The following is a 24,209-nucleotide window of genomic DNA, read 5'->3' on the forward strand; positions in this document are numbered from 1 at the left end:
TGCCCTGCTGTATGGTGTGCTGTGTAAAGAAAGCAAACAAAACCTGAGGTTGGTTAATGTAGGTTAGTGGGAGAGCATGGGAGGAAAGAGTCACATGAGGAAGGAGGTGAAAGTGTTTATTGGTCCTTGGCTGGTTTTAGCTAAATTTGACTTCTTCCTTTTCCTCCCCTCCTGTTGTAACTCCAAAGTTATGCAGGCTATGAAACTATCAGTCCAATGACCTCTCTGTTTATTAGCCTATTGAACTGGTCTAGCTTTGAACTCTATCTGCTTTAATTTAAAACATGGCATAGTGTAATACTGGGCTGAAATAAAGCATAGATACATCTTTTCTGGGGGAAAAATAACACTTTTGGTTTGTAGCATGCTTAATGGCTTCAAAAATGTAGACAAGGTATCAGCTAATGGGAAAGGATGGTAAATTTACCCTCTCCTGTGCTGCCACTATTGCCAGAGCATCTTATCCAGTAGTCTTTTAAAGAAAGGAAGAAAATACCTGAGCTCTTCTAAAACTTAGTTTTTCATTATAAAACCTCTTAAGATGTCCATTGAAGGGAGCTGCTGAACAAATCCCTTGAACAATGCCTAACCACCTTGAACATGTCCCTCCAACACAAGTGTTTCCCTGTGGAAGAGGGTTTACCTGGCCAAACATCCAGCAGATGCTGCTGGGAGCAGCTGTTTGTGTGCCACTGACAGCAAATCTGTGTCATGTGCTGGTGGCTGACAGGGTTTGCTCCAGTGATGGTCTGAGCCTGTAGGAAACAAGGCTCTCTGTATTCTGAGGTGTCATGTGTTGGCTTGGCCCAGGTGCACTGTATTTGCAGAGGCAGAACTGAATCCATGCTCAATCATGCAGCAGAAAGATATTTTGATTTGGGGTCCTAAATTACTTCAAAAGAGTTTTCTTAAACTGCCATCCAAATGCTTGGGCATGCAGCATAGGAGATGCAAATATAGTTAGTACTATATCCTTGGATTATTAAGGCAGTTAAAATTGCTCAAGTTAGAAGGGGAAGAATAAATAATGTCCTCTGAGACATTTGAATACCCTAGGTTAAGATTAAATTTAGAATTGATCTGAAATGTTCTTTACTGTTAAAAAGAAACTGTTAGCTGAAAATGGCTTCATTCTCTATTTTAAGTATAACCTGAGCATGAAGATCTTGGCTCCATAGTAACTTACACACTCATGTCAGTCTCCTCTGTTAAGTGGATGTCATGTCTTGTATCTTTTAGAAATAGATTGTGCTGGGCTCTTTAAGAGTACTACCACTCCTACAACCCACTGCAAGACTTAAATTTCACTGTATTTTAATTTCTTTCTTGTATTGAGCCAAATGCTTGCTTTTTTAATAGTGATTGCTTATTTTGGTGGGGTTTGGGTAGGTGAGTTAGTTATTTTCTGTCAAATTCAGACTTGAAGCTGCCACCTGCAGGTCCTGATTTCATGCCAAGGTCACCTTTTCCTTCAATGAAAAGTGAACCTACTCCTTCTTTCTCTACTGCTGTGTTAGTGTGCCAGGATTCTGCCTATTGAATAATCTTTAGATTTTGCAGACATTGCAGGATTTTAATTACATTTAAAATAGGCATATGGGTTATTTCGTTTTGGTACCCCTAAAATACATGAACACTATTCTTGACACATCTTGAATCTGTTTTCACTCTTAAGTCTATGAGAATATTTTACCAAGGAAAGCTTATAGTGCTGTGTAGCTGTATAATTTTTTTTTTGTTAAGCATTGTAAAGGCACAGACATTAATGAAAGCAGTGGCTGTGTAAAACCACTCAGTGCAGTATCTGGTTTCTCATGGAGAGAGGCTGACTAACATGTAAGAAAGAATAACTGAGTACAGACATCAAAACTAGTTTGTCATCAAGTTGAATAGGAAGGAAAAATAATCCTAAATAAGCTGTGGGATAAGAGTCATGAAATATTGTCAAGGTTGGTGAGCTTAAAACTTGCTCCAAACCAATTTTCACTTTCTTAGGCACAGGTAGACTGGAGCCTTTAGAAGATTCTGATTTCTCAGGCTGTTGGTTTAAATTGAGGATGAATCAGGCTATTGGACATGTTTGTAACAATGGACAGAAACTTCAAAGTTGCTCTGCCCACCTGCTTGTGTTTTCTGTAAATACAGAGGCTTGGGAGATGCAGCTTGCTTTGGAAGTGGAACTGATCTGTGCAAGGACTAATGCAAATGAGAGAAGGACACATGGGCAGAATTGCAGCCATGGCTGGTGTGAAAGCAGAGATGTGAAAGCGTGATAAACAGCTGAAGCTGTCAGAAGTGAATTCTGTTAGCATAGATGTGAGACTGTAGATGTTAGATCAGAAGTAGTAGCTCTGCAATAAATGCTTGCTCTGAAATTATAGGCTAACAATTGTTGCTTTAAAGTGTTGCATAATAACTTTGAAACCCAAAGCTCAGGGCAAGCACTCCTGGTGTGTGCAGTGGGAAGCTGATGGGAAGAAAGGAACTCTTGCAGTCCTGTGCCTTTATCCTCTGACTGTGCTTCCTTTGATCTAGAATCTAATTGGGAAATTTATTCTTTATGCTATAATATTGGGTGGTGAGGACCTAAAAGAAAGTCAGAATGAGAGAATGGGTTGTGTAGGGGATTTCAAAAATGCAAGCTTTTATAATTATCTGGGGTCAGGAACTGTAAGCATGTAGGTCTGTCTGGATGAAGAGTTGTTTAGGATCAGATCAGAGGGTGTGTTCACTGTTCTTATAAGTTATGAAAACATTCAACATAGGATTTATTTTTTTCCAGAGAGGGCAGATAATGTGCTTTATATTGGAGGTTTGGTGGTGGACTTTAGTTCTTTCTACAGGTACAAGGAAAGCTTTGCATGTGTAGCTGCAGCAGTTGTGAGTGTGCAAGAACACTTGTGTCATTATGGGACAGATTTGCTGCTGCTGTTACTAATTCCAGGAAGGCTGTGTATGGTCAAGTGTCACAGCAAATGCTGAATGGCTGATGTCACATGGACAGTTAGACAGTGCTTGGGTGTTCATCTGAGCTTGTTTATCTAAACACTGAAAATGGTGAATAAAAGCATTGTAGTATAAACTAAGTAGGTAGACAGTTTTTTAATGAAATGTTATGAAAAATAGGAAATATGCATTGATATGTAGATTTCTTCCTCAGATTTAAACATAAACCTCTTGGCGTGTTGTAACTGTGCAAAATGTTACTTTGCAAAGGAGGAGGCTTATGAGGAGATTTTAGCCTCAACATCCATATATAACTTTCTAATGAAAAATACCTTAAAACTTGCTTGTGCTGAGGTACCTCAGACAGACTCAGAAAGAGCTAATCCCTTGGTAGGGCAATTTGGGAGACATGGCCAGAAGTAGGAACTGTCCTCTGACATTCTCTTGGCAAAAAACTGTCCTCTTGACATTGTCTTCTGAAATTCAGGAACACAAATGTTTTAAATATCCTTAGCTCTTACGGAGTTAAGTGGCTGACCTTCACAAAGGAAAGCTTGGTAAGAGCAGCATTTCAGCAGAAAGGACTTAGAAACAAGCACCCTGTGACTCTTCAAATGTGTCTTTGAGTTAAGACAGACATTTAGGCTCTTTTGATGCTGCTGGGTTTAGAGCTTTCTCCAGGCCTTGGACTGTGCTTATTTCTTCAATGCTAAATTATCCCAAATGGTCCTGTTGGATAGAATTGGAGGCAAATTCCAGAAAATGTGATCTGATGATAAAGTTGTCTGAAGTCCATCACTGAATATCCAGAGCTGACTCCACCTCTCTCCTTTGCTGCTTGGGTTTGTTTGGTGACCTCGGGTGCCTCCAGTGCTCAGCCCATGGTCTCATGCTGACTGCAGCAGTTCATCCTGTCAGCTTGTCCTTGTGTAAACAAATTCCTTCTCAATTACTCACAGGCCAGATGTGCCTCTTTTTTTGACCTTTTGGCTCCAAATTGGTAACTGTATCTAATTTTGGTATTTGTTAATACTTATGAATCCTGTTGTACCTTTTCTTTTTTACTTCCTGTGAAATTCCTTCCTGGGAATCAGTTTGATTGCATAGAGCTGCAGCTCTTTGCAATGGGATGTGAATGTGGTTTTTTGTTTGCACCTTCTCCACCCCCTTCTGTTTATGTAATTTTAAGCATTATAAGGGAGGGATCCTGTGTTCAAGAGCAGGGATCCAATCTTCAGTCTGTGGTGAAGATGTGGTCTGCAATATGATGATTTTTCCCCATCTGCTATCACCTTACTTTTCTGAGGATTCCCACTCCAGGAACTTAGGCTGGTGCACAATTGCCTTCCTCCTGGGATAGGTAGGTAGATTGTTTACTTAAAAGAAACTGTGTGATGAGTATTCAAGATATTTCCACTGTTCTCTATCCTACCTGGCTATCCAAGCAGAAACCTTGTGGGGATGAACAGGAGCCTTGCTGTGATTGATCACAGGAGCTCTTCCCTATGTCCTTCTCAAGCAGGGTGGTTGCAGATGGTTGCCCATAGCTGCCTCTCCTCTTACCCACTTATCTAAGCCTGTTTGGAGATGTGACCTTGTAATTGGTTTGTGAGGGAACAAATCTTAAACAGGAACAGAGAAAAAGAGATTGAGAGCAGCCCTGAAGAGAAGGACTTGAGGATGTTGCTTGACAAGAAGCTTGACTTGACCCAGCCATGTGCACTTGCAGCCCAGAAAGCCAAATGTGTCTTGGGCTGCATCCAAAGCCCTGTGGGCAGCAGGCTGAGGGAGCTGATCCTGCCCCTCTGCTGTGCTCAGGTGAGACCCCACCTGCAGCCCCCAAAGTGACAAAAATGTGTTGGGGTGGGTCCAGAGGAGGCCCTGGGGATGATCAGAGGGCTGGAGTACCTCTGCTGTGGAGACAGGCTGAGACAGCTGGGATTGTTTAGCCTGGAGATGACTCCAGGGAGATCTTCGAGCCCCTTCAGGTACCTGAGGGGGGACTACAAGAGGAGTGGAGAGGGATAAGGGCATGGAGTGACAGGAGGAGTGTCTTGGTGAAGAACTGGGAGAGAGGAAAAGGCAGCACCCTCAGCTTGGCTGTGCAGGGAGCCTGAATGACTGCAGCAACCTGCAGCAGCTTTGCCTGGTAGTGGATGGAGCAGCTGTGCTGCTGCAACTGTTTTCCCTTGTGCTCTGGTTTGACAAGATTTCTTCCAGAAATAAGAGGATCAGCTTTGAATTTCTGTCATCATACAGTGAATAGATTTGTTCTTAGACTCTGGAACAATAAGGCAAGTCCTGACAAGTCATTATTGGTCAGAATAAAAATTGCCTTTTAAGTTGAGCATCTCAGGCTAATTAATGTAAATTCTCCCACTTAGGTTGCTGCTGTATGAGGTTTGTTTTAATGCTTGAGTCATAATTCAAAGAAGTGAGATGGAGGCAAGATTTTAAAGTTTTTTTCAAGCTGCAGTTTTGCGCCAGCTTGGTGATGGATGAAGTTAGCTTAAACTTTAAAAGTTCCTAAGATCTCAAACTTTTCTGCTAAAATTCAAACTTCAAGGAGTAAGAACAAGTGCATGTGTTGTGGTGTGTCTGTGTCTGCATTTACATATACATGGCATGCATTTTTATACATGTATATAAGTAACAAAATAGGTATGCACATGATTTGTAGGTTACACAGTGTGTATATACCTAATTCAGTGGAAAAAGAAAAATTATTCTGATGAAGCTGTTGTTCCCATTTCAGCAGATCACCTGCCTTGGAGGCTGATGCTTTTAGTGTAAAAGAACCTGTAGCTGGACAACCCAAGGCTGAGAAGAAACACTTTTCTTCAATGTTTGGCTGCCTTTATTTGGGAGTTTTTTTCCAAAATCAGGACCAGACAGAAGCAGTTCAATTCTTGGTGACACTTCTTGCAAGTGGTTTTCATTCTTAGGTTTTTGTTCCTATCATGGCTTGTTTCCACACAAAACTGTTCTGTTGAAATTTTTGTTGTTGTTATTCTCCAGGAGCAGTGTTGGACAGTTGAACATCACCTATGCAACAAAGCTTAATTATTCCATACTGAATTCTGAAAGACCTCTTCCTATTTCCTAAAGAAACTCTAGGACTGATGGGAGGGGAAAATTGATTAAGGGAGATAAAATGCAGGAAACATAAATCTAAAATGTTAAAGTCCACCCTTAGCTTTTCCTTCTCAAGAAATACAGGCTTGCTTTATTTTTTTAACAGTTGGCAGTCATTAAGTTTTATCTGTGACTGGGCTTTCAGTGTCTGGCATTACTATTTCTCATTTCACTCCTGACATGAATGCTGTTTGTGCTTTTGGAAATGCAATATGTGCCAAGCTCCCATTTGTCTTCAGTGTTACCTTGAAGCTGATGGTACTACTGTCTGTCCTGATTAAAAGGTGACACAGACTATAGGGTAAGTAAACTGGACCAATAGACACTGAACCACAGAGCAAGCTCACTGAAATGTGGGAACAGCTTTTCCCTTCTGGTGAGGACCTGCTCTGGGCTGGAGATGGGCAGACAGGGTCCCTTGCAGAGATAGGATGCTGATATTTCTGCAAGCAAATCCAAATTTCAGTGCAAGTGCAGCCTTCTCTGTATGGACAGGCTGTTTTGTACATTTCTGAGTCCCTCAGCTGGGCACCAGCTCTTCCCCTGTTTGTGTCCTTCCGGGCACTCTGGTCAGCAGGGCTGGATGCTCTGCTGCTGCTTCACTTAAATACACGAGCCTGCTTCTGCCTCCTCCTGCCAGTGCCTCACTTAGGCTTTGGCACAGCAGTGCCTGGGCATTTAAATGGCTTTGAGAGGTCCATATTAACTCTTATTTCTTCCTGAGTTTATCAGGTACTTAATATTTATTGGCCTATGGTGAAATATGGCTGCTACAGTAGAGGTGCCAAATTTTAGTGGTTTTTTAGGAACACCAGTAGGGAGGAGGGTTCTGCGTAAATGATTGCATCAAACCCAAGGTACTGTTTGTCTGAAGCAAAAATAAAAGTAAGTAATGTTCTTTTCACCTGCCTTGCCTTTCCTCTCTCTCCCTCCCAAATTCCCTGCATTATTGCAACTTGAATTCTGACATAAGAGTTGAGCATAGATGAGTGGTCGTATAAATTGTTTCACAAAGCTAATTTGTGTCCTAAATTGAGTTGTTACCCTGTGCTGGTCTGCACAGTAGATGGGGAGTAATGCATATCTTAAAGAATGTGATTGCTCCAGAAATTTCGATGCTGCCTTGAAGAGGGGATGCCTTTCCAAGCCAGAGAAATGTGCCTGTGCTCAGTGGTACTTTGTGTGCAGCAGGGAGGACTGAGGTACTTCTCAGCTTTTCATCAGCCCTTCTGTCTAGCACGGTGTGCTCCATCTGACCTGCCTGTGGAGCTTACCTTGGAGCTGATGTGCTTCCACTGGATGTCACTGTTGCTCTTTGGGAACACATTTAAAGTATTTTACCTGTGCTGAAAATGACTTGTCAAAATGGACTTTTAAAGGTATTTCTCTTTTTGTGGATTAGTAGAATTGGGGTTCAGATGAACTGCATACAGCACCTTTGAGGATTTTCTGCTGCTTTGTTTTTAGGGGAATTTTTTTCAGCTAAGATAATGAATTTGATTGCACTAGGGAATTTTCATACATTGAAGGTCTGTGTTGAATTGAACACGTTGGATATATGTGTTGTTTAAGGGGTGTGCTGTCTTTCTAGATACTTGAAAATTAATTCTTGGCAACATCATACTGTCTTAAAAAAACCCCACCAAAACACAAAACTCTCAAAAGAGTAAATACGCTGTGTTAATTAAAGGGACTTAAAGGTAGAGCTGAACCTACCCCCTTCACACCACTCAATTCTTCCCATCCAGTGGAGAGAGGTGAGGGAAAGGAAGAAGAAATACTTCTTCTGGACTGAATTATAAGAATTACACTTTATTAGTAGGTGTAAAACTGAGGTAGGTGGTTATTGTATCAATGTATCTTCTGAGGATCACCATTTAAGGAGCAAAATGGCATTTTTAGTTGTCTCCTGCAGTTTCCTACAGATGCACGTGTTGTTTAGTTCATACCTGCCCCCCAACCCCTGATCAGCACTCCAGCTGCTGGCCAGGACGCTGTTTAGCCAGAACAATTTTCATAAGAGGCTCACTGAGAGACCTCTGGAATGAAGGCTGATTAATTTTCCCCTTCCCCCAAGTAGGTGCCTAGTGCTGTCTTCAAGTGGTTGCTATAAATAAATCACTTCTGTTTTCCCTTTGTCACTGAGATCTGTATTGTATTCTGAAACTGCTCATCTCTTCTTCCTTTAATGTTCAGCTGCTCCTTGCTCTGCTCCCAGGGTGTAATACACAGATGTTGTAATAAGATATTTAATGGCAGACACATTTGTTTGGTTGTGCCAAATAAATTGTACACTTGAACTCTGACTGAAATGAATCAAACCTCTGCAGCAGTGCCATTGTTTCTGGTGCCTGTCCCCAGGATTCAGCTGGCACTTCAGCCACAGGTGAGTCAGATGAGAGCACAGGTGTCACTGCCTGTAATCATAATGGTCATTGCTACTGAGACTGACACAATTTTGTATTTTTGCAATGTTTTTCTGAACCTGTTAGAATTTAAATTCCTGATGGCTGGCTCAGATTTTATATAAATTGTCTTTAGAAGGGCTCCTGGAGTCTCTCTAAGGCTGTATGTTTCTAAGGGTTTTCCTGTTCATTCTTGGGAACAGCAGCTGATTTAGTCTGCTTTTACAATATTTTAAACTATTTCAACCTGCCTGCAATTTGGTTCTTCCTCAGCTAGGTGCACACTTCCCAGAACTGAGTGGTGAAAGACCTTGGTCAGATGGAAGCTCCTTTTTGGAAGTGGCTGCTGTGACCCAGTGGTTGTTTGCTGGCTGGCTGTGTCCCTGCTTTAGACACAGGCACTGTCTCAGAACCTCACTGCTGAAGGCTGCAGCTGTGGCATTTCTTGATGGGAGCAAGGAGCCTGTGCTGTTTGAAATGGGACAGTATGCCTTGTCATGTTTCTGTTTTTAAATGTAGATATATTTCTGTTCCTGGGGCTGTTGCCTTCAGGAGCCCCCATGGCCTTTGGGAGGTGACTTTTTGTGGGAGTGGGACATAACTTGTGAGGTGAGCAGCAGAACATGGCATCTGACAGCTCTGCCTTCAACCTGACATGATGAGGGAGCACCTGACCCCTAAAGCATCAGTGTGGGAACATCTCTGCAGTATTTGCCAGGCTCTTACACTTTGTGAACTGTAACAAAGAGAATATAGACTCAGAGTTCAGCCCCAAAGCTTTTTGTGAAAAGCTGTCTGACATATGCTATAAAGATAGATGGAGAAAATCTGTTGCTACAGTCATTTTTCTGCTCTGTGAGTCAGCTTGTTCTAATGGGTTTTGAAGAGGATAGCTCATCATCATTTGGGGTTTTTAAGTGCAGGTTGTATGCAGCGTTAGCTCACTAAAATTTCTGCTGTGCCATGATTGACTGGCCTGAAGTTACATCATCAGCATAAGCTAGTCAGCCTTAAAATAGAAAGAAAATGTTTTTTTAATGCTAGTTATCTATTGAAAAGCAGTGGTTTGTGGGTTTTGTTTGTTTTCACTTTTAAATTTAAGCTGCAAATAGGAGGTTTTTAAGACTGGATTGATCTCATCTCTGCAAGAACCTATTTTAGTTGATTAAATCAATGCATCAGTGAGCAATGTGTGGCTCTTTGGCTTCCTGCAGCACAGGAGTAGCTGGAGTGTGGCTCCCATGCTGTATGACCTGGAGTGTGGGCTGTGTTGGCCAGGGGCCTGTAGACAATCCAGATTATTCAAGCAGGTGGGAGGAAGGAAATGAGCAGAGGCTGGTGTGGCTGGTGCCACCTGATAGCCAGCTGCAGCCTGGCCTGTGGGGAGCACAGTGAGCCCTGTGGAGCAGCTGGCACTGAAACCTTCCCCTTCTTTCTGCTCCCTATGCAGAACTGGCCATGTGAGGCTTAGCTGTGGGAGGGTGGTGTGGAGGGCAGGGTCTGCAAGAGTGGTCAGCTCCTTGTAGTTGGTGGCCAGCAGCAAGGCTTTCTCCTGTCACAGCTGCTGCAGCCTCTTATTTCTTCTCTTGCTCACCCCTCCAGTCTCCACCTTCTCTAGGTACTTAATTTCTGCTCTTTGTACTACTTATTGCATATTTTGCCTGTGTTGTTGAGCTGGATCTCAGCTTTGAGAGCCTTTATGTGGCCTCAATCACAGCACAAGGATTTTTATGTACGTTTTTTAAATATATGAATTTTTTTGTATGCATGTATATATCTGCATGATGTACTGAACAGTTTGGTGGTTCAGGTTATGTGAGCTGGTCTTGTTGCAGTTGATTTGCACATCTGCACACATCTGGCATCAAATACAGAAAGGAGCAGGTAAATCAGTACTGTGCTGGTGAGAAATGCATGCCTGCTGTTCCATAGGAGAGAAGGGACAGAGGCAAATGTTTGTTTCTACTTAGAAAAAGTACATGTGGAAGAACTTCTGGAGACTGTTTTTCAATCTGTCAGAATTCCTTGCTTTGTTGATTTGTAAACTTGGTGTGAGTAATAAGTGCATGGGATGGGGCTGCACCAGGCACTGGGCTATGGAGAAGTCTTTTGAGAGCTGTGATCTTGGCTTTCAATTCAAATTTTGTCCATTAGTGTAAATTGAGAAACTGAAGTCTGCAGTTGCTTAACCAGTTGGCTACCTCCTTTAGCTAAACCTCTTTGTACTGCTTCTACTGGCAATATTGCAGGTAAACAATGCAAATAGTGTTTGTTCTACAAGAAAGGTACCATTTTGAAAGAAAAGGAAAGAAGAATAGGTTCTTTAGTAGAGGTCTGTTTGTGTTTTTCAAACTTGATTTATTCTGAATGAAATATTCAAGCTTGCATAACTAAAACAGTTGAAACTTCAAAGTAAACTTGTTCTTAATCTCGTAGAGGAGGAAAACCAGTTCAAGATATAAACAAAATTAAAATTACTTAATCAAAACAGTTCCAATGCATATTGGGACATCTTGCTTCTGCTGAACTTAACTATGGTACAGTGTCTTTGCTATCTTTCAACTACCAAACATGGAGGGAGGCTTTAACTTCATTGTTGGAGTGAAATAATCAGACTCCTCTGGGATAGCTTTCTTAATTCCTGTCATTGAGATGTAGTGCTTCCTTAATCAGCTCCAGTAAGTCTTCACTTACCTGTAGTCTGTGCCTGTGTGCCACAAGAGCACACCAAAGTTCTTTGCACATAGAAAACTTGAATCTTGTAGGATTGCTTCAAGATTTTTATCTAAGGTTTGCCTTTCCCAGTGGGGGTTTAAAAACAAACAAAAGCACACACAAAACCCCCCCAGAAAACAACAAAACCACCCTCCACCTGGAGCAGGCAGACAAGTCAGCAGAAGCTTTTCCTTTTCCAGCTGTGGCAAGAACAATTCCTTTCCTCCTTTGCCTGTTTTTAATAGCATAGACTGTCCCAGCATAAACTGTCCTTTACTGTTTACCCTCCATGGAGCAGCAGTCCCTGTGCAGTTATTTGCATTGCAATAGCAGATCATGTCTGTTTATTTTTCTAGCAGTCGGAAATGGATGGTGGCATTCATCATAAGAAAACAAAAACTCAGGATTCTGTTAGGACCCATGAGCAGCAAGAGGAGGAGAACAGTCTTGCAAATACCCTGGAGCATATTATGGGACAGCTGGATGTTCTGACTCAGGTATGGTTTGTTTTTTAATTTGTTATTGATAAAGGTACTTGTGACTGAAAGAATTGGCAATGTTTTGCAATAGTTTCATAGAATAATAATATGGCTAGTTCAAAACCTCTGCTTTTTAGTAGTATTTTGATAAGTCTTTCATCATCTGCTTCTCAGCTTGTCTCTATCAGTTCCCTCACAGTGACTTCCACCTTAGGCCCTGTTCTTCCCTGGTTTCTTTGTGCTGCAGCGTGGCAGAGGCTGCTGGAGCAGCTCTGATAGACTGTGCTGTTAGCCAGGGTTTATCTGAGGTGATTCCTAAAGGAGTGGTTGGCAGAACAACTCTGTTTTGGTGAATAATCTGTGTCTCTTGCCTCCTCCGTTATACCACAGCCCATAGGTGAACTCTGTTCAGATCCTGCTCCTTTCCCCCACCCTGCAGTCACCTACACAGTCCCATCTCTGCAGAATCCTCCTCCCATCAACAAGTCTGGGCCCTTCTGTGCCTCCTTGCTGGAACATGTTTTTCACCTACAGCTACAAACAACTAATCCCTTGCTAAAACATTAACAAACAGTTCTTTCTTGGAGTCAATAAGCAATGTTTGAAGAGAACCAGCCATGAATGGTGATCATCACAGAATGTGTTTACTTAATAAGAATTTGGGGATAGAAGTGTTTTTGATTAACTAAACTGCTCATTGTGGAGAAATGCTGTTTCTAGTGGCCTGGACCTGAATTTCATTGTGTTTTTCTGAGGTATGTGGGAAGCAGGGAGAAAGTATGGAATGGCAAACATTGGAGGTGTCCTGTAGCTGGGACTATGATGGTAGATGGAAAAATCTGTTGGGAGGGTTTTTCTATGAGTTTAAATACTGTTTCTGAGGAAGAACAAGTAGGTCTTAAACTCTTGGTGTTGAACATACTGATTAGTAGTCTGAGTTAGCTCTCTGCTCTTGAGAGAGTTAACTTGTCAAAGTACTTGTCAAAGAGTGTAAGATGATGGGTTGGAGGGCCCATCAGGAGATTGAAGGCTGTTTTAGGGATTAAAAACATGCCACAACTACAAGCAGTCTAAAATAGTGTAGGATGAAACCCAAAAGGTATTTAAGTTCACTTGGCAGAAATGCAAAGAAGCACTAATGCTGTGATCTTTAAAACACTGAACAGTGGAGGAGGGGAGGGAAATCTTGTGTGACACTAGGCCCTTATACTTGTGAGTAAAAAGCAACCCAATGTATACACAAAATATTTTAATACTGTTTTTACGTCTCCCTAGCAAGCTTGGAATGTGATTGTTATCTTTCATTACATTAATCACATCCACATTTCTGGTGATGGATGTGTAATGGCTCCTTTTCAACTTCATAGGTGTTTAGAGGAGGCAAATATTGCAGTAAACAGTACGTGTGGGATTTAACCTAAATATAAGCAATGCAAATATCTCTGTCGAAGATATTGTGTAACTGTAGAAAATTCTAAATGTTGTTTTAAACCTAGCAGAAAGAGAAATTGAGATCAGTGGGGGAGGAATAAATTAGTAAGTTATAGGATAAAATTGGAAATAGCCCTGAAATAGCAAGAAACCAAAAAGCTGCCTTGAGTAACTGTGTTCTTCAACCTTTTACCTTTTTTTGTAGCATTTTTACCATCTTTGAAGCACTTCATTTCCCATTGGTTCTACTCTGTGTATGTTGTATTAACACCATTTTAATGCATTTGTACAGGTAGGTGTTCCTGACATGCTGCTCTCATGCCAAGGTTTTGATGTGTAGAAGCAGCACAAACTGACACCAAAGAAACTTTATTAGCAAATGAGCCTGGAAGAATTCCTCATTCCTGGACTAAGGCAGAAAAAAGGCACCTCAGAGAGGAGGAATGTGGGCAGTAGCAAGGCAGATATGGAGGGCATTGACTTGCATGTCTGAACTTTGGCTTTTCCACCCTGGGCTGGTGGGAGAAGGCAGTGCAGCTCCAGCAGAGCCACTGTGACCCCTCTCTGATGCAGCTGGATGTGCTCTGGTAGGAGCTGTGTGTGCAGAGATCCAAGGGCACTGGAAGCAGGGCCTGGTGTGGGGGTGGTTGTCATTCCAAGGCATTTCTGCCAAAGCACAAATGGGTGCTGCTCCCTGCAGGCAGCAGATTCAAACCAGTGTGTGTGTGGCAGCTTTGGGCCTGATGGCTTCTTTGGGAAAGGAGGACACCACTGCTTCTTCACAGCAACAGAAAGCTTTCATAAACAACACTTAACAGTGTCACTATTTTCTCTTCTTGGAGAAGTGCTGAAGATGCTTCTAGTGCATTGTTAAAATCCTAATTCCTGAGTATTGTGTGTTTCAGGAGAACTCTAAGGGCATAAACAGGGCCATCCACTTGAAGGGAAAGAGCATATGACATTTCCAGAAATGATATAGCCATCCATGGGCTTCTCAGAAATTTAATCTGTTAGCTCCATGGGAGCTTGGATTAATTTCTGATGTGGTATCTTGAATTCCTGTGTTCATTGTTGTTGTAGATGCAAGGCTGTGTTGCCATCATGTTAAGTACCAGTGGGGAAAGGTTAAAGTTGTGATAAACGACTTGGGGAAATTATGCACATATAAGCCAAATTTATTTTCCTAATATTTTTTTCTGTAGCTCTCATTTCAAGGTTTAAACCTGGTATCATGTAGAAGTGGGAAGGAGAGAAAATACTTCCAATTTCTGCTGAAAGAGGTGATAGTAAGACATCAGCTGTGGGCTGTCATCTCTTGCCAGCACACAGCTTTGTTCTGAGCTGCACACTTGAAGCTGCATCACCAGTTATTAGTACCTTCCCTCTGCTGGCAGTAGATTTCCAGATGAAATGAGTGCCGTGTGCTTTGAGTGAGGTTGTTTTTGTTCAATTCAGAGGTCTCTCCCAGCCAGTCACCAATCACTGAGGCTGTGGAGGTGCTGTGCCCTGCACAGGAGGATACACTGAAGCAGAACTTGCTCCTTCAGCTCTTATCAGAGAGAGATGGATCAAAAGAATCCAGTGGCTGTTGTGTATCACAACCAACAGTATCCATGAGAGTGAGTGAATAGAAGCTTTGCTAAGCTTCATTCTTATGTTGTTGATATAATTCTTTAAAGTTTTGGCAACTTTCTTTCAACTGGTCTTTAATTCAATGAAACCTTTTTTCCTCTTCCTCCCCAAAGCTCTGTCAGGATCTCTTTCATTTTATTTGTAAGAAACTGGGCTAATGTGACCTGACAGGGTCTTCATATTTTTTCCTAACAGCAGTTTGTGTTTGGCCTTACGTGGCTCTTTTTCAGGAGAGTAGCATATGCTTAATAATTCTGCTGCCTTGAAGAGTGAAGTTGAGACCTGGACATTAGCCAGTTGTTCCCAGTAGTTTTGGATTACTTAGATGCCCTGGTCCCCCTCTGTAGGAAAGCAGGCAATTCACATCTGGCAAAGGAATGAGGAAGATGAGAATAATCAATGTATGATACTGATGCTTTGCTCCTTCCTTTCCTGCAGCTTATTCTCTTTTCAGTGTCTCAGTGTTTAAAAATCCTCTACTGGCATTCCAGAGATATGAAAATGCAAACTGTTCATCCATTTATTTGTTTATATTGAGGACTGGACCTCAGTATCTCTGAAGGGTTGGGGTGAATATTTAAGTTTAACGGGAAAACAAGGTGATTTTCTCTCTTGGATAACCTGGCACAGAAAAGTGTATTTTGGCTGAAACAAAAATGTAGCAGATATCAAAGATTTGCTTGGTTCAGGTGCATTTCCTGCATTTACAGCTGAGCTGCCCTTCTGCAAAGATCACTGTGAGTAACTGTCTTGGCTGCATTTGCAGTGATCATCTTCAAACAGTTTAATGTACTCTTGTCCTCACTCCAAACACCTCCAGCTGCTGTGTTCACTGTTCATCTGTGGGCAGCAGGCACTGAGGCAAAAGCTGCTGGTTTTATGTGGGAAGGAAGATGTCTTCTCCAAAAGAAGAGTTCAGAACCAGGTTAGCATAAAAATTCATAAATAGCTGCGATAATCCACCCACAGGAAATGGCTTTATATGCTTCCCCAAACTAATCTTGCATTGAAGCTGGGAGAAAACAACACAGTGAAATGGAGAAGACTTGATAAATCTGTAAAATAATCCAAAGCCTGAATTGAAGGACAATCTAGCTCATGTGAGATTAAAGGATTATTTCACTCCAGAAAAGATTGCAGGCGGAGAAAGAATTTGTCTAAATTATTTTTTAGCATAAAAAAAGACTTGAACACAAGTAAGTTGCTTTTTAATTAAAGCTGAAAATGTCTGTGTGTCCAGTGCTTAGTAATGAAAGCGAGTTAAATGAAATTTTACTCCTTTTTTGAGATGCAGTCTATAGCCTGTGTTGGTGAGAGATGAATGTGGTCTCTCTTTTGAGAGGCACTGAATGTAAATTAGTAAAATATATGCTTTATGGCTTCAAGTAGTTTCAAGTCAAGAAGAAATATGTGGCAGTGGTGGGGGGATCATATCCCAAGTGCTTCTACCTTTACTGTGCACAAATATCTTGGTTTCTGTAGTGCTCTCAAGACCTGAACACCAATGGACCCAATATACAGCAAAAACTGCAAGTAATTTTTACTGCAAGAGAAATAGTTTGAAACCTAAAACACTAATAAAAAAGTTCTCATCTGAAAATCTGTGCAGTGTCAGATGAGCCTGGTTTTTAAATCTGAATTTAAAAGACATAGAGGCTATTTCTTGTGAATTAGACCCATCTCTTAGAGATTCAGTAGCTTTGATCTCTCGCTCAAAACAAATTAAGTACCCTGCTTATTGCCAGTCCTCTGTGTCATTCAGCAGAGCAACATTTTTTTTCCTCCTGAAATTTACTTCTAAAATATGCTTTTATAAAATCTTGATGCAAATACACTTTTCTCCTTTCTAAGATTGCTTAAATTAAATGCACTCTGAGGGCTGTTGCTGTGTTAGCAGGGCAATCTCTGAAGGCTGGCTTTTCAGAAGTGCTTATCCTCTCCCTGGATGGTCACAGGACCTTCACCTTCCATTTTCCCTCAATGGGAAGGAATATTAAACACCTCCCACAATTTGTTTTCACAAGCAGCCTTTGAAGATGAATATAAGTTGTTATTCAGCTATTGGTACCAGCAGCTGAGTTCATTTAGGTGAGAGATTTGCATCCTCTCAGAGGCTGGGGACGGATATGGGAAGCTTTGAAGTCTTTGTGGTTGTGGAAGACCTCTCGTCATTTGGAGTTCTAACCTCTGTACTGTGCAGTGGCTGTCATGGTGCATATTTGGACAGTTTGTTGTAGCTCATCCTGACTGGCTGTGTTTTTTTGTGAAACTGGGAGTCTGCTGACTCCTTTTGCTGTGCTGGCCCGGCCCCAGAGGTCTGGGGGCTCTGCAGCAAGGAGGCTGCACTGAAGCCATCAGCCATTCCCTTGTAGAAACGTGCAGGATGTAATGCAAGTGCCATCAGTTCAGCTTTGGCTGAGCAGCTGTCAGGAGTAAAGCAGCAGCAACTTGTGATGAAACATTTCTACTCAGAGGGCTGTAAATGGAAAGACTCAGTTGCAAGGGGCTTGTGTGCCTTGTGTCTCCACTCTGTGTGGATGAAACTGGCACATTTTTGTAGCTAGATTGATTTAATACAAAGGACAACCTTTTCTGTACCCCAGGGTTCCTTTGGTCGCTGTGATACTGGTACTGATCATGCTGCTTGCTCTGGCAAATACTGGAATTTTTGTGTATGCTTGTGTGGCTTTTCTACTGTAAAAAGCACAGTGAGCAGTGCAAGTGATCACTTGTTGCTGTGCTGAGTACCACTGCAGGGGATTTGTGCATTACACCAAAGTTGCTCCTATAATTTAGTGCAAGGGTTGGTAAACTGTAATTCAGGTAATTCTGCAGAAAGTGAGGTGTGCTGGGAGGTGGAAGGAGAGGTGGCAGCTGAGAATGATAGAATGGTTTGTTTGGAAGGCACCTTACAGTTCATCTAGTTCCAGCCCTGCTGCCAGGTTGGGTTGCTCCCAGCCCCATCCAGCCTGGCCCTGAGCACTGCCAGGGATGGGGCAGCCACAGCTTCCCTGGGTAGCCTGGCCAGGGCCTCAGCACCCTCATTGTAATTCTAAGGGAAAGGTAGCTGAGCACTGGCTTTGAGTTTTGTCAGTAACCATTTCCCTCTTGTAGTGCTTCAGGCTGCTAAACAGAATATTCTTTACTTCTCAAGTGTCCTCAGTAGTGGATGTCTGAATGGTGGGACTATGAACTCTCATGCCCTGCACTAGAGAGCAGACAAGGAGGTTGTTTAGCAACACAACTTGAGCAGATCCTGATGAGGCCAGCCTAGTGCTGGCATCTGTCCTTCTGCAGGCATTGTCATGTATTCCTAATGCATGTGACCCCACAGTGAGCCTTGGATGGATGTGCAAAACCTGCATTGAGGGCTCTGTGGAACTTCCTGACTCAAGTCTGTGCAGCAGCACTGACCAAGATGTTCCTGTCCAGCCACGTTTGAGGCAAGTTACAAAGTAAACCCAGGAAAGTTCATGGTGTTGAATTAGAGAATGGGATAATGCTGAGTCTTTACTCACTAACTCAGCCTGGTGTTAAATATTCTATGCAAATAGGCTTTGTGAGAGTTCACATTAGAGTCTGCCTTCAAAACCATTCAGATGGTGAGGGGCTACAGACCTGATTTTAATTGTTTGAGGTAGCACATCTTGTTTTAGTATGAGCACATGAGGAGCTATCATTTCTAATAGAAATACCCCACATTTTATTTTAAATCAAAACCCACTGTGAGGTTAAGGCTTTGACCACTGGAGTAAGGCTGATCCTTGCAGGCATTTGTTTGCTACATAAAGTGTTAATTCTGTGAAAGCTTCATGCCTTGTCCTACTGTGAGATGAGACTTCTCTCCTCACTTAGTCTGAGCTGCCAGCTCTTCTGAGAATGCTTCAGAGGTGCAGAAGGTGTAGCTGGCTTGGGTGCCATCTCAAAGCTGCTAAATTCCAATTTACACTGAGGAGAGCAGCCCAGCTCTCTCTGGGTGTGCTTGGTAAGAGCAGGGATCTGCTCTGGGGGTCCAGGTGCAGCTGCTGAGCTGAGGGGCACTGGCTGCAGGTTGGGGCAAAGCCCAGCAGGGCATGGGAGGAGGAGGAGCTGTTCTTGCCAGACAGGTTCGTGCTTGAACTCTCTGCATAAGTTCTCCCATGAGCCTTTCAATCTTGCAGCTGCAGTTTGGAGTTGTGAGCTGTGATCAGTTGTGGGAGTTAAGGTTTTTTTCCTCCTGTAAAAGGTAGGGAGGGCTACCCCAGTGCAAACCCTTCCCATGTAGTTTATTTCACTCTTTGCATTAGTTTAGCAGAAAGGGCTCCCAAGCTTAATTTACCTGGCTGCCCCTTGGATGCTAAGGCAGCATTTTTATGATGCAGTTCACATGTACTTCCTGGCCATGTTTGGGAGTGAAGTGGGCTCTGAAATTGCTAATTTTAGGGAAAATCACATGAAGTTACAGCAGGGCGTCTTTGAGAACACACCTGCACTGGCCATGCTTGTTACAGAGGGCAGAGCTCCCTGACCTGCAACTCCAGTTCAAATGTGACAAGTCCTATTCTGGAAATCTGTGGGCAATCTGTAGTCTTCAATGGACTTATTAAAAACCATCAATCCCTAAGTTCTGCTTTTTACCCACACAGTGGAGTGGAGAAAGTGTGGGTGCAGAAACTTACAAACTTCTGCATTTGTTATGTGCTTATTGTGGGTGATTATTTTTTTTATAAATTGAAAAGAAAATGCTGTCTTCATAAATTAACATGTCAGGGAAGAAAAATCTGAAGAGGCATAAGTAATGTTTTTTCTTTGAGCTGTTTGATATGTTAGTGCTCTGCAAAATGTTTTAGCATATGCTTAGAAAAAACAGTGGAGCAAACTTTTGAGAATCTTTTTAAGTAAAGCTAGGAAACTACTTGTGCTTCCTTTGAGATCAGTGGAGAGAGGGATTTTCTGCTATGAAGAAACAGGAATAGAAGTGTAAGTGTCCTATTTTTCCTGCACAGAGCCAAGAACACATCTGTGGTGCAGTCAGTGTGCAGGATCATGTCCCTTGTAGGTGCAGCCAAGCTGTTGTTACTTCCCTGAGGAACTGCTGTGTCCATACTTTTTTGGGAGAGTTTCCTGATGATTGATGATCAGTCAGGCAGTTCTGTCCCCTGTGCTGTTCCATGGCTAACTCAGAGCCACTGTGGCTGCATACTGGAAAGGCCCTTTGGCCTTGCAGAGTGTCCCTGAGCAGGCTGAGCTGAGCATTAGTTATTCCATTAGTTATTCCCTGCCTGCCTTGCCCCCAGCTCCAGGCTCAGTCCTGCTTTGGCCCATCTGGCTGGCTGGATCTCTCCTTCCAGGGGCTCCTCTGCTGCTGCAGAGCCTTGCTGGTGACCTCTGCTCCCTGGCTCTGGACTCCTGTTCAGCTTTCCTTCCATGCTGGTGAAACTGGTTTCTTTTGGCATTCAGTTAGCACCTGGTTCCCCTTATCTGTCCTCCTCAAAAGCCCCTCCAGGGCTGCTGCAGAAGCTTCAGCCCTAAGGCCAGTGGCTTTTGAGCTGTCTCTGCTGCTTAAGAGGGACTAAAGGAGGGATACCATGAGAGCATCTTGGAGCAGCATCCCAAATCACTGTTATTTGGGTTGTAAAAATTACATGGAGGAATGCCATCAGGGACCTGTCTTCAGGTAAGCAAGCATGACTACTGGGGGCCTCAGTTCAGGTGTCCTGGAGGAAGGTGGGAGTGAATATTCCCCAGAAGTTTTAAGTGAATTGGAGGCAACTTTTTATTTATCCATAGCTTCTCATTAATGTTTCCAAACAGAAGATTGGTTTTTTTTCAATGTTGAGTCTGTGAAGATAAATGAAGACCAATGTTGCCAGAAGTGTTGGTAGAAGTGATTTAGGTTTTCTGTGAAAAATTCCTGTATTCTGTTCTGGTGCCCATAGTAATACTCAGTATATTAGTGCAATGTCAAAAACACTCCTTAAAAAATAAACAGCTTGGTCTTTTTTTCTTGTTTGAGCCTAAGCTGTTGTCCTTCTGCCAGTTTGAGCCAGGACTTCAATAAATTATCCAGCATTTACTCCCTGGTGCATAATGGAGACATGTACTGAGTTCCTGACACACCAGGAAGCCCAGATCCTGCCTCAGAGTGCAGACTGGGCTCTGGTGAATCCTCACTGGATCTGGCTAACAGTGTTCTCCTCCTTGGCTTAACTGCTGGTTTGTTATCTTTGAGAAGCCATAGCAAAAGCCTGCAGGAGTTGAATGGGTGCAGTTTCATTTGCCTCCTGAGAATGACTTGCTTTATAAATAGCAGCATGGAAATATTGTAAAACTTTCAGCTGCTAATAAAGGAGCTGTTCTGTGCAAGTTGCAATATAGCACTTATAGCAGCTGGGCAGTATTTGTGCTTTCCCTTACCTTCCTAGGATATCAGATGCCCTGGCTATTTATATTCATCATATATTCAAGTCTAAATGGACTAGAGTCATTGATTCCTACTTTGGTCTTCCTGAATTTAATTTCTGACTCCTGCTTTTCCACTTTTAGTTTCCAAAAAATACTTACTGCAAGTTTCTGCTTATACTTACGTGCAATTTCCATTCCAATAAACATTTTCCTTACAGCTTTCTCACAAATTCAACACTCTGTGAAAGCTGCTTTACTTGTATCTCATGGTGCTGTGTGTAACAGCTCTTAACTCCTATTGACAGGATCATGGTGGCAGTAAATCATGGAACAGAGGAGCCACGAGTGATCTGGGCATTGCTTCTGGCAGGGCAGTGTGACTGGGCCTTTAATTCAGCTGATTATCCTTCTAAAGGAAATTTGATGCAATGTTTCATTCTCTCTCTTTTTATTGGAGTGTTGAGTTACTAGTTCATTTTTCAGATGGAAAAGCCAGGATCCCTACTGGTTTTCATTCTCTGTCTGGTTGCTTAAAGGGTAAGATCTTTGCTGTAAACCCTTGGTAGACATTTGGCCTGCTGTGTTCTGCCCTTGGTGGCTTTGTCCTGCTCTCCAAGAAAGTCACTAGGCAATGGCATGGCTGGATTTGGAAAAGATTGTCTTCTTTCCTTTGAATAGATGGGAGGGCTCCTGCAGGCTCTGGGGCACCTGGATGTTACCTGCTGGCAACAGTGTTTCTTCTGGTTCTCTGTGTACTTCAGTTCCTGTGCCTCTAAGGGATGGAAGTAGAGGAGGAAAAAACTTAAATGCAGCTAGTGCTGTAGCCCATGAAATATTTGGGCAATGCAGGGTTTATTCTTTCAGGTGAAGCTTTCTACAGCTGCAGCAGAGCTCTTCTGCCTTGTCACAGGTCAGAAATAAGAAATATATTAGAAATAAGCTTTGAACTGTGTTTAGGGAGGAGAGGAAGGTGCATTAGGATGCACTGGACAACCTCAAGCCCTCCTGACTTCCTTGATGTAATCTTGCAAGATGGCTTTGCCTTATGCCTGCTGTTGTTTTTACTATGTCTGTTTTCTCTTCTCCCCCACAACTTGTCTCATTCCCCAAATCATTTTACAGCAGACTTTTCTTAGTCTCAAGTGGCCTTAGCCAAGCTATTTCCTCTCTTTGTGCTTTCGTTTCCCCAGCTGTAAAATGGGGATAATGAGACCTGCTTGCTTTTGTCAGGCACTTAGAGATGTGCTTACGAAATGTGCTATTAAAAGGCTTTCTATGTATAACTGCTATACAAACAGCGGTTGTCCAAGTTTATTTGAATTACTTCATTAAAGTCCAAGGTTCTGAGCATCCTTTGTTTTTAGCAGAGGATGTTATTTATGCAGTAAAAATGCCCAAAATGTGAAGCTATCGATCGTTGCTGATAAGTTTATGGATATTAAAGCATTAAATCATCGCCACCCATTATCAGCCATTCTGATGTCTCTGGAAGCTGAAAGTGGTTGTGCATAGCTGGGGCCCTTGATTATCTTGGAGTGATCAATAAAAGGTTTTCAGCAGAAGCTTTTATTGCCACGTGGTTAAAATGTTCTTCCTGTGCATCCTGTACATGATGACTTCAGCTCCAGGAGAAAGAGAGCAATCCTTTGCAGGGTAAGTGGATTACACAATGAAATGTAGCCATTATGTTGAGGGAGATATTGCCACTTGTGGAGTGGAGTTTTTCCCCTCCATCTCCTGCTGTATTGTCTTGGGCAGGGAAGGTTTTCTTGCCTATCATGGTGCTTGTCCAGCAAGTTTTGAGTGTTTTAATTACATCAGACCCATGGTGTTGAGGGAAGGGAGGAAATGGTTGGAAGCAGAGAGATAAAATCAGAGCCATAACTGAGTAAAATTGTTTAAAATTTGTGTCTCAGCAGCAGAAGCGAGTCTGGTGGCTCTCCAGTGTCTGGTGCCTCATGAACCTGTCCAGGAAAGGAAATGCAGGGGCAGTCCTGAAATGGGTGCTTGGTGTTGTCTGCAGGAGAGCTTTGTGCCCACTGTCTGCTATTGCTCCTCTCTGAAGTCATGCGGGACTCTGCCCTCCTGGAACACTGACACTGGAGTTCCAGCCTAGAAATACCTCAAAATATTCCTGTGAATTTAGCATTTTATTGGGCACATTTTATTGAGAGTGCAGTGTGTCTTTGTCAGTAGCTCAGCAGCAGCTTTCACTTTTGTTTTGCAGACAGTTTCCATCCTGGAGCAGAGGCTGACACTCACTGAAGACAAGCTGAAGGAATGTCTTGAGACTCAGCAGAAAATCATTCAGAACAAAACAAACTGATTTCCTGAGATCAGACAGGAGCTGAAGGAATTGGGAGGTTTGAGGTTGTGTATGTTCCTAACAGACTGTGTGTGACTTGCTTTTACAATTTTGAGCACAATCTATTTTTCAATTGGAATGTATAGTTACTGTATCTGTAAATAGCTTTGTTACTTCACTAAAATAAAAGCAATATTTTATTCCTAAGTGTGGGTAACAATTGTGATCTCATGTGCTTTCCAGAAGTCCAGCAGCCAGCATGGGGACTGAAGGTCACATCTCTCCTGTCTCTGGTCCTACTAAGTTAAAGTGTGTAAGCACCTTGGAGTTGCCAGATGCCTGGCCCAGGCTGTACTAGGCCAGTTGCTGAGGCATGTGCTGCCTGAAGGTGAGGAGCAAAGTGCTCTCAGGATATCTGGGGCAGTGGTGTCTGCTTTCACCTCTGCTCTAGGACCATATTGAGTTTCACCTCTGCTCTAGAACCATATCAAGCAGGTGAGGTCCTGTGCAGCTGGCACCTGGAAGGGTTTGTCTCAGCCAAGTCTCACACAGCAAATCTGACACAGCAGCTGAGCCCCTGGGTGATATTTGTGCAGAGGTGATTAAATCTGACACATTCAACCTGCTCCCATGTGCAACAGAGGAAAAATGAGGCTGGAACAGAGGCCCCAGTGTGTCAGATGCAGGGTGATTTCCAAGGAGATTTTGCTTCATCTTTGCTTCTTAAATTAAAGACAGGGCAAAGGGACAGGAAGTGGAATGTTTTCTCCATCATGG

General features: G+C 42.7%; 1 protein-coding gene across 3 annotated transcripts in view; it reads left to right on the top strand.

Moving 5' to 3' along the window:
• POC1A (POC1 centriolar protein A) overlaps window positions 1-23,639 on the top strand; it is a 43,987-nt gene extending 20,348 nt beyond the window's left edge. For 2 of the 3 annotated variants that reach the window (XM_005485494.3, XM_074549979.1), the window contains exons 10-11: window positions 11,558-11,698; window positions 23,355-23,639. In XM_005485494.3, coding sequence (XP_005485551.2) covers window positions 11,558-11,698; window positions 23,355-23,453 — 240 coding nt within the window. In that variant the 3' untranslated portion in view covers window positions 23,454-23,639. The remainder of the gene's footprint in view (window positions 1-11,557; window positions 11,699-23,354) is intronic. The other variant, XM_005485495.3, reaches the window with a different exon arrangement.
• The last annotated feature ends 570 nt before the right edge of the window (window positions 23,640-24,209 follow it).

Source organism: Zonotrichia albicollis, chromosome 12, assembly GCF_047830755.1.
Source record: "Zonotrichia albicollis isolate bZonAlb1 chromosome 12, bZonAlb1.hap1, whole genome shotgun sequence".
Taxonomy (NCBI): domain Eukaryota; kingdom Metazoa; phylum Chordata; class Aves; order Passeriformes; family Passerellidae; genus Zonotrichia; species Zonotrichia albicollis.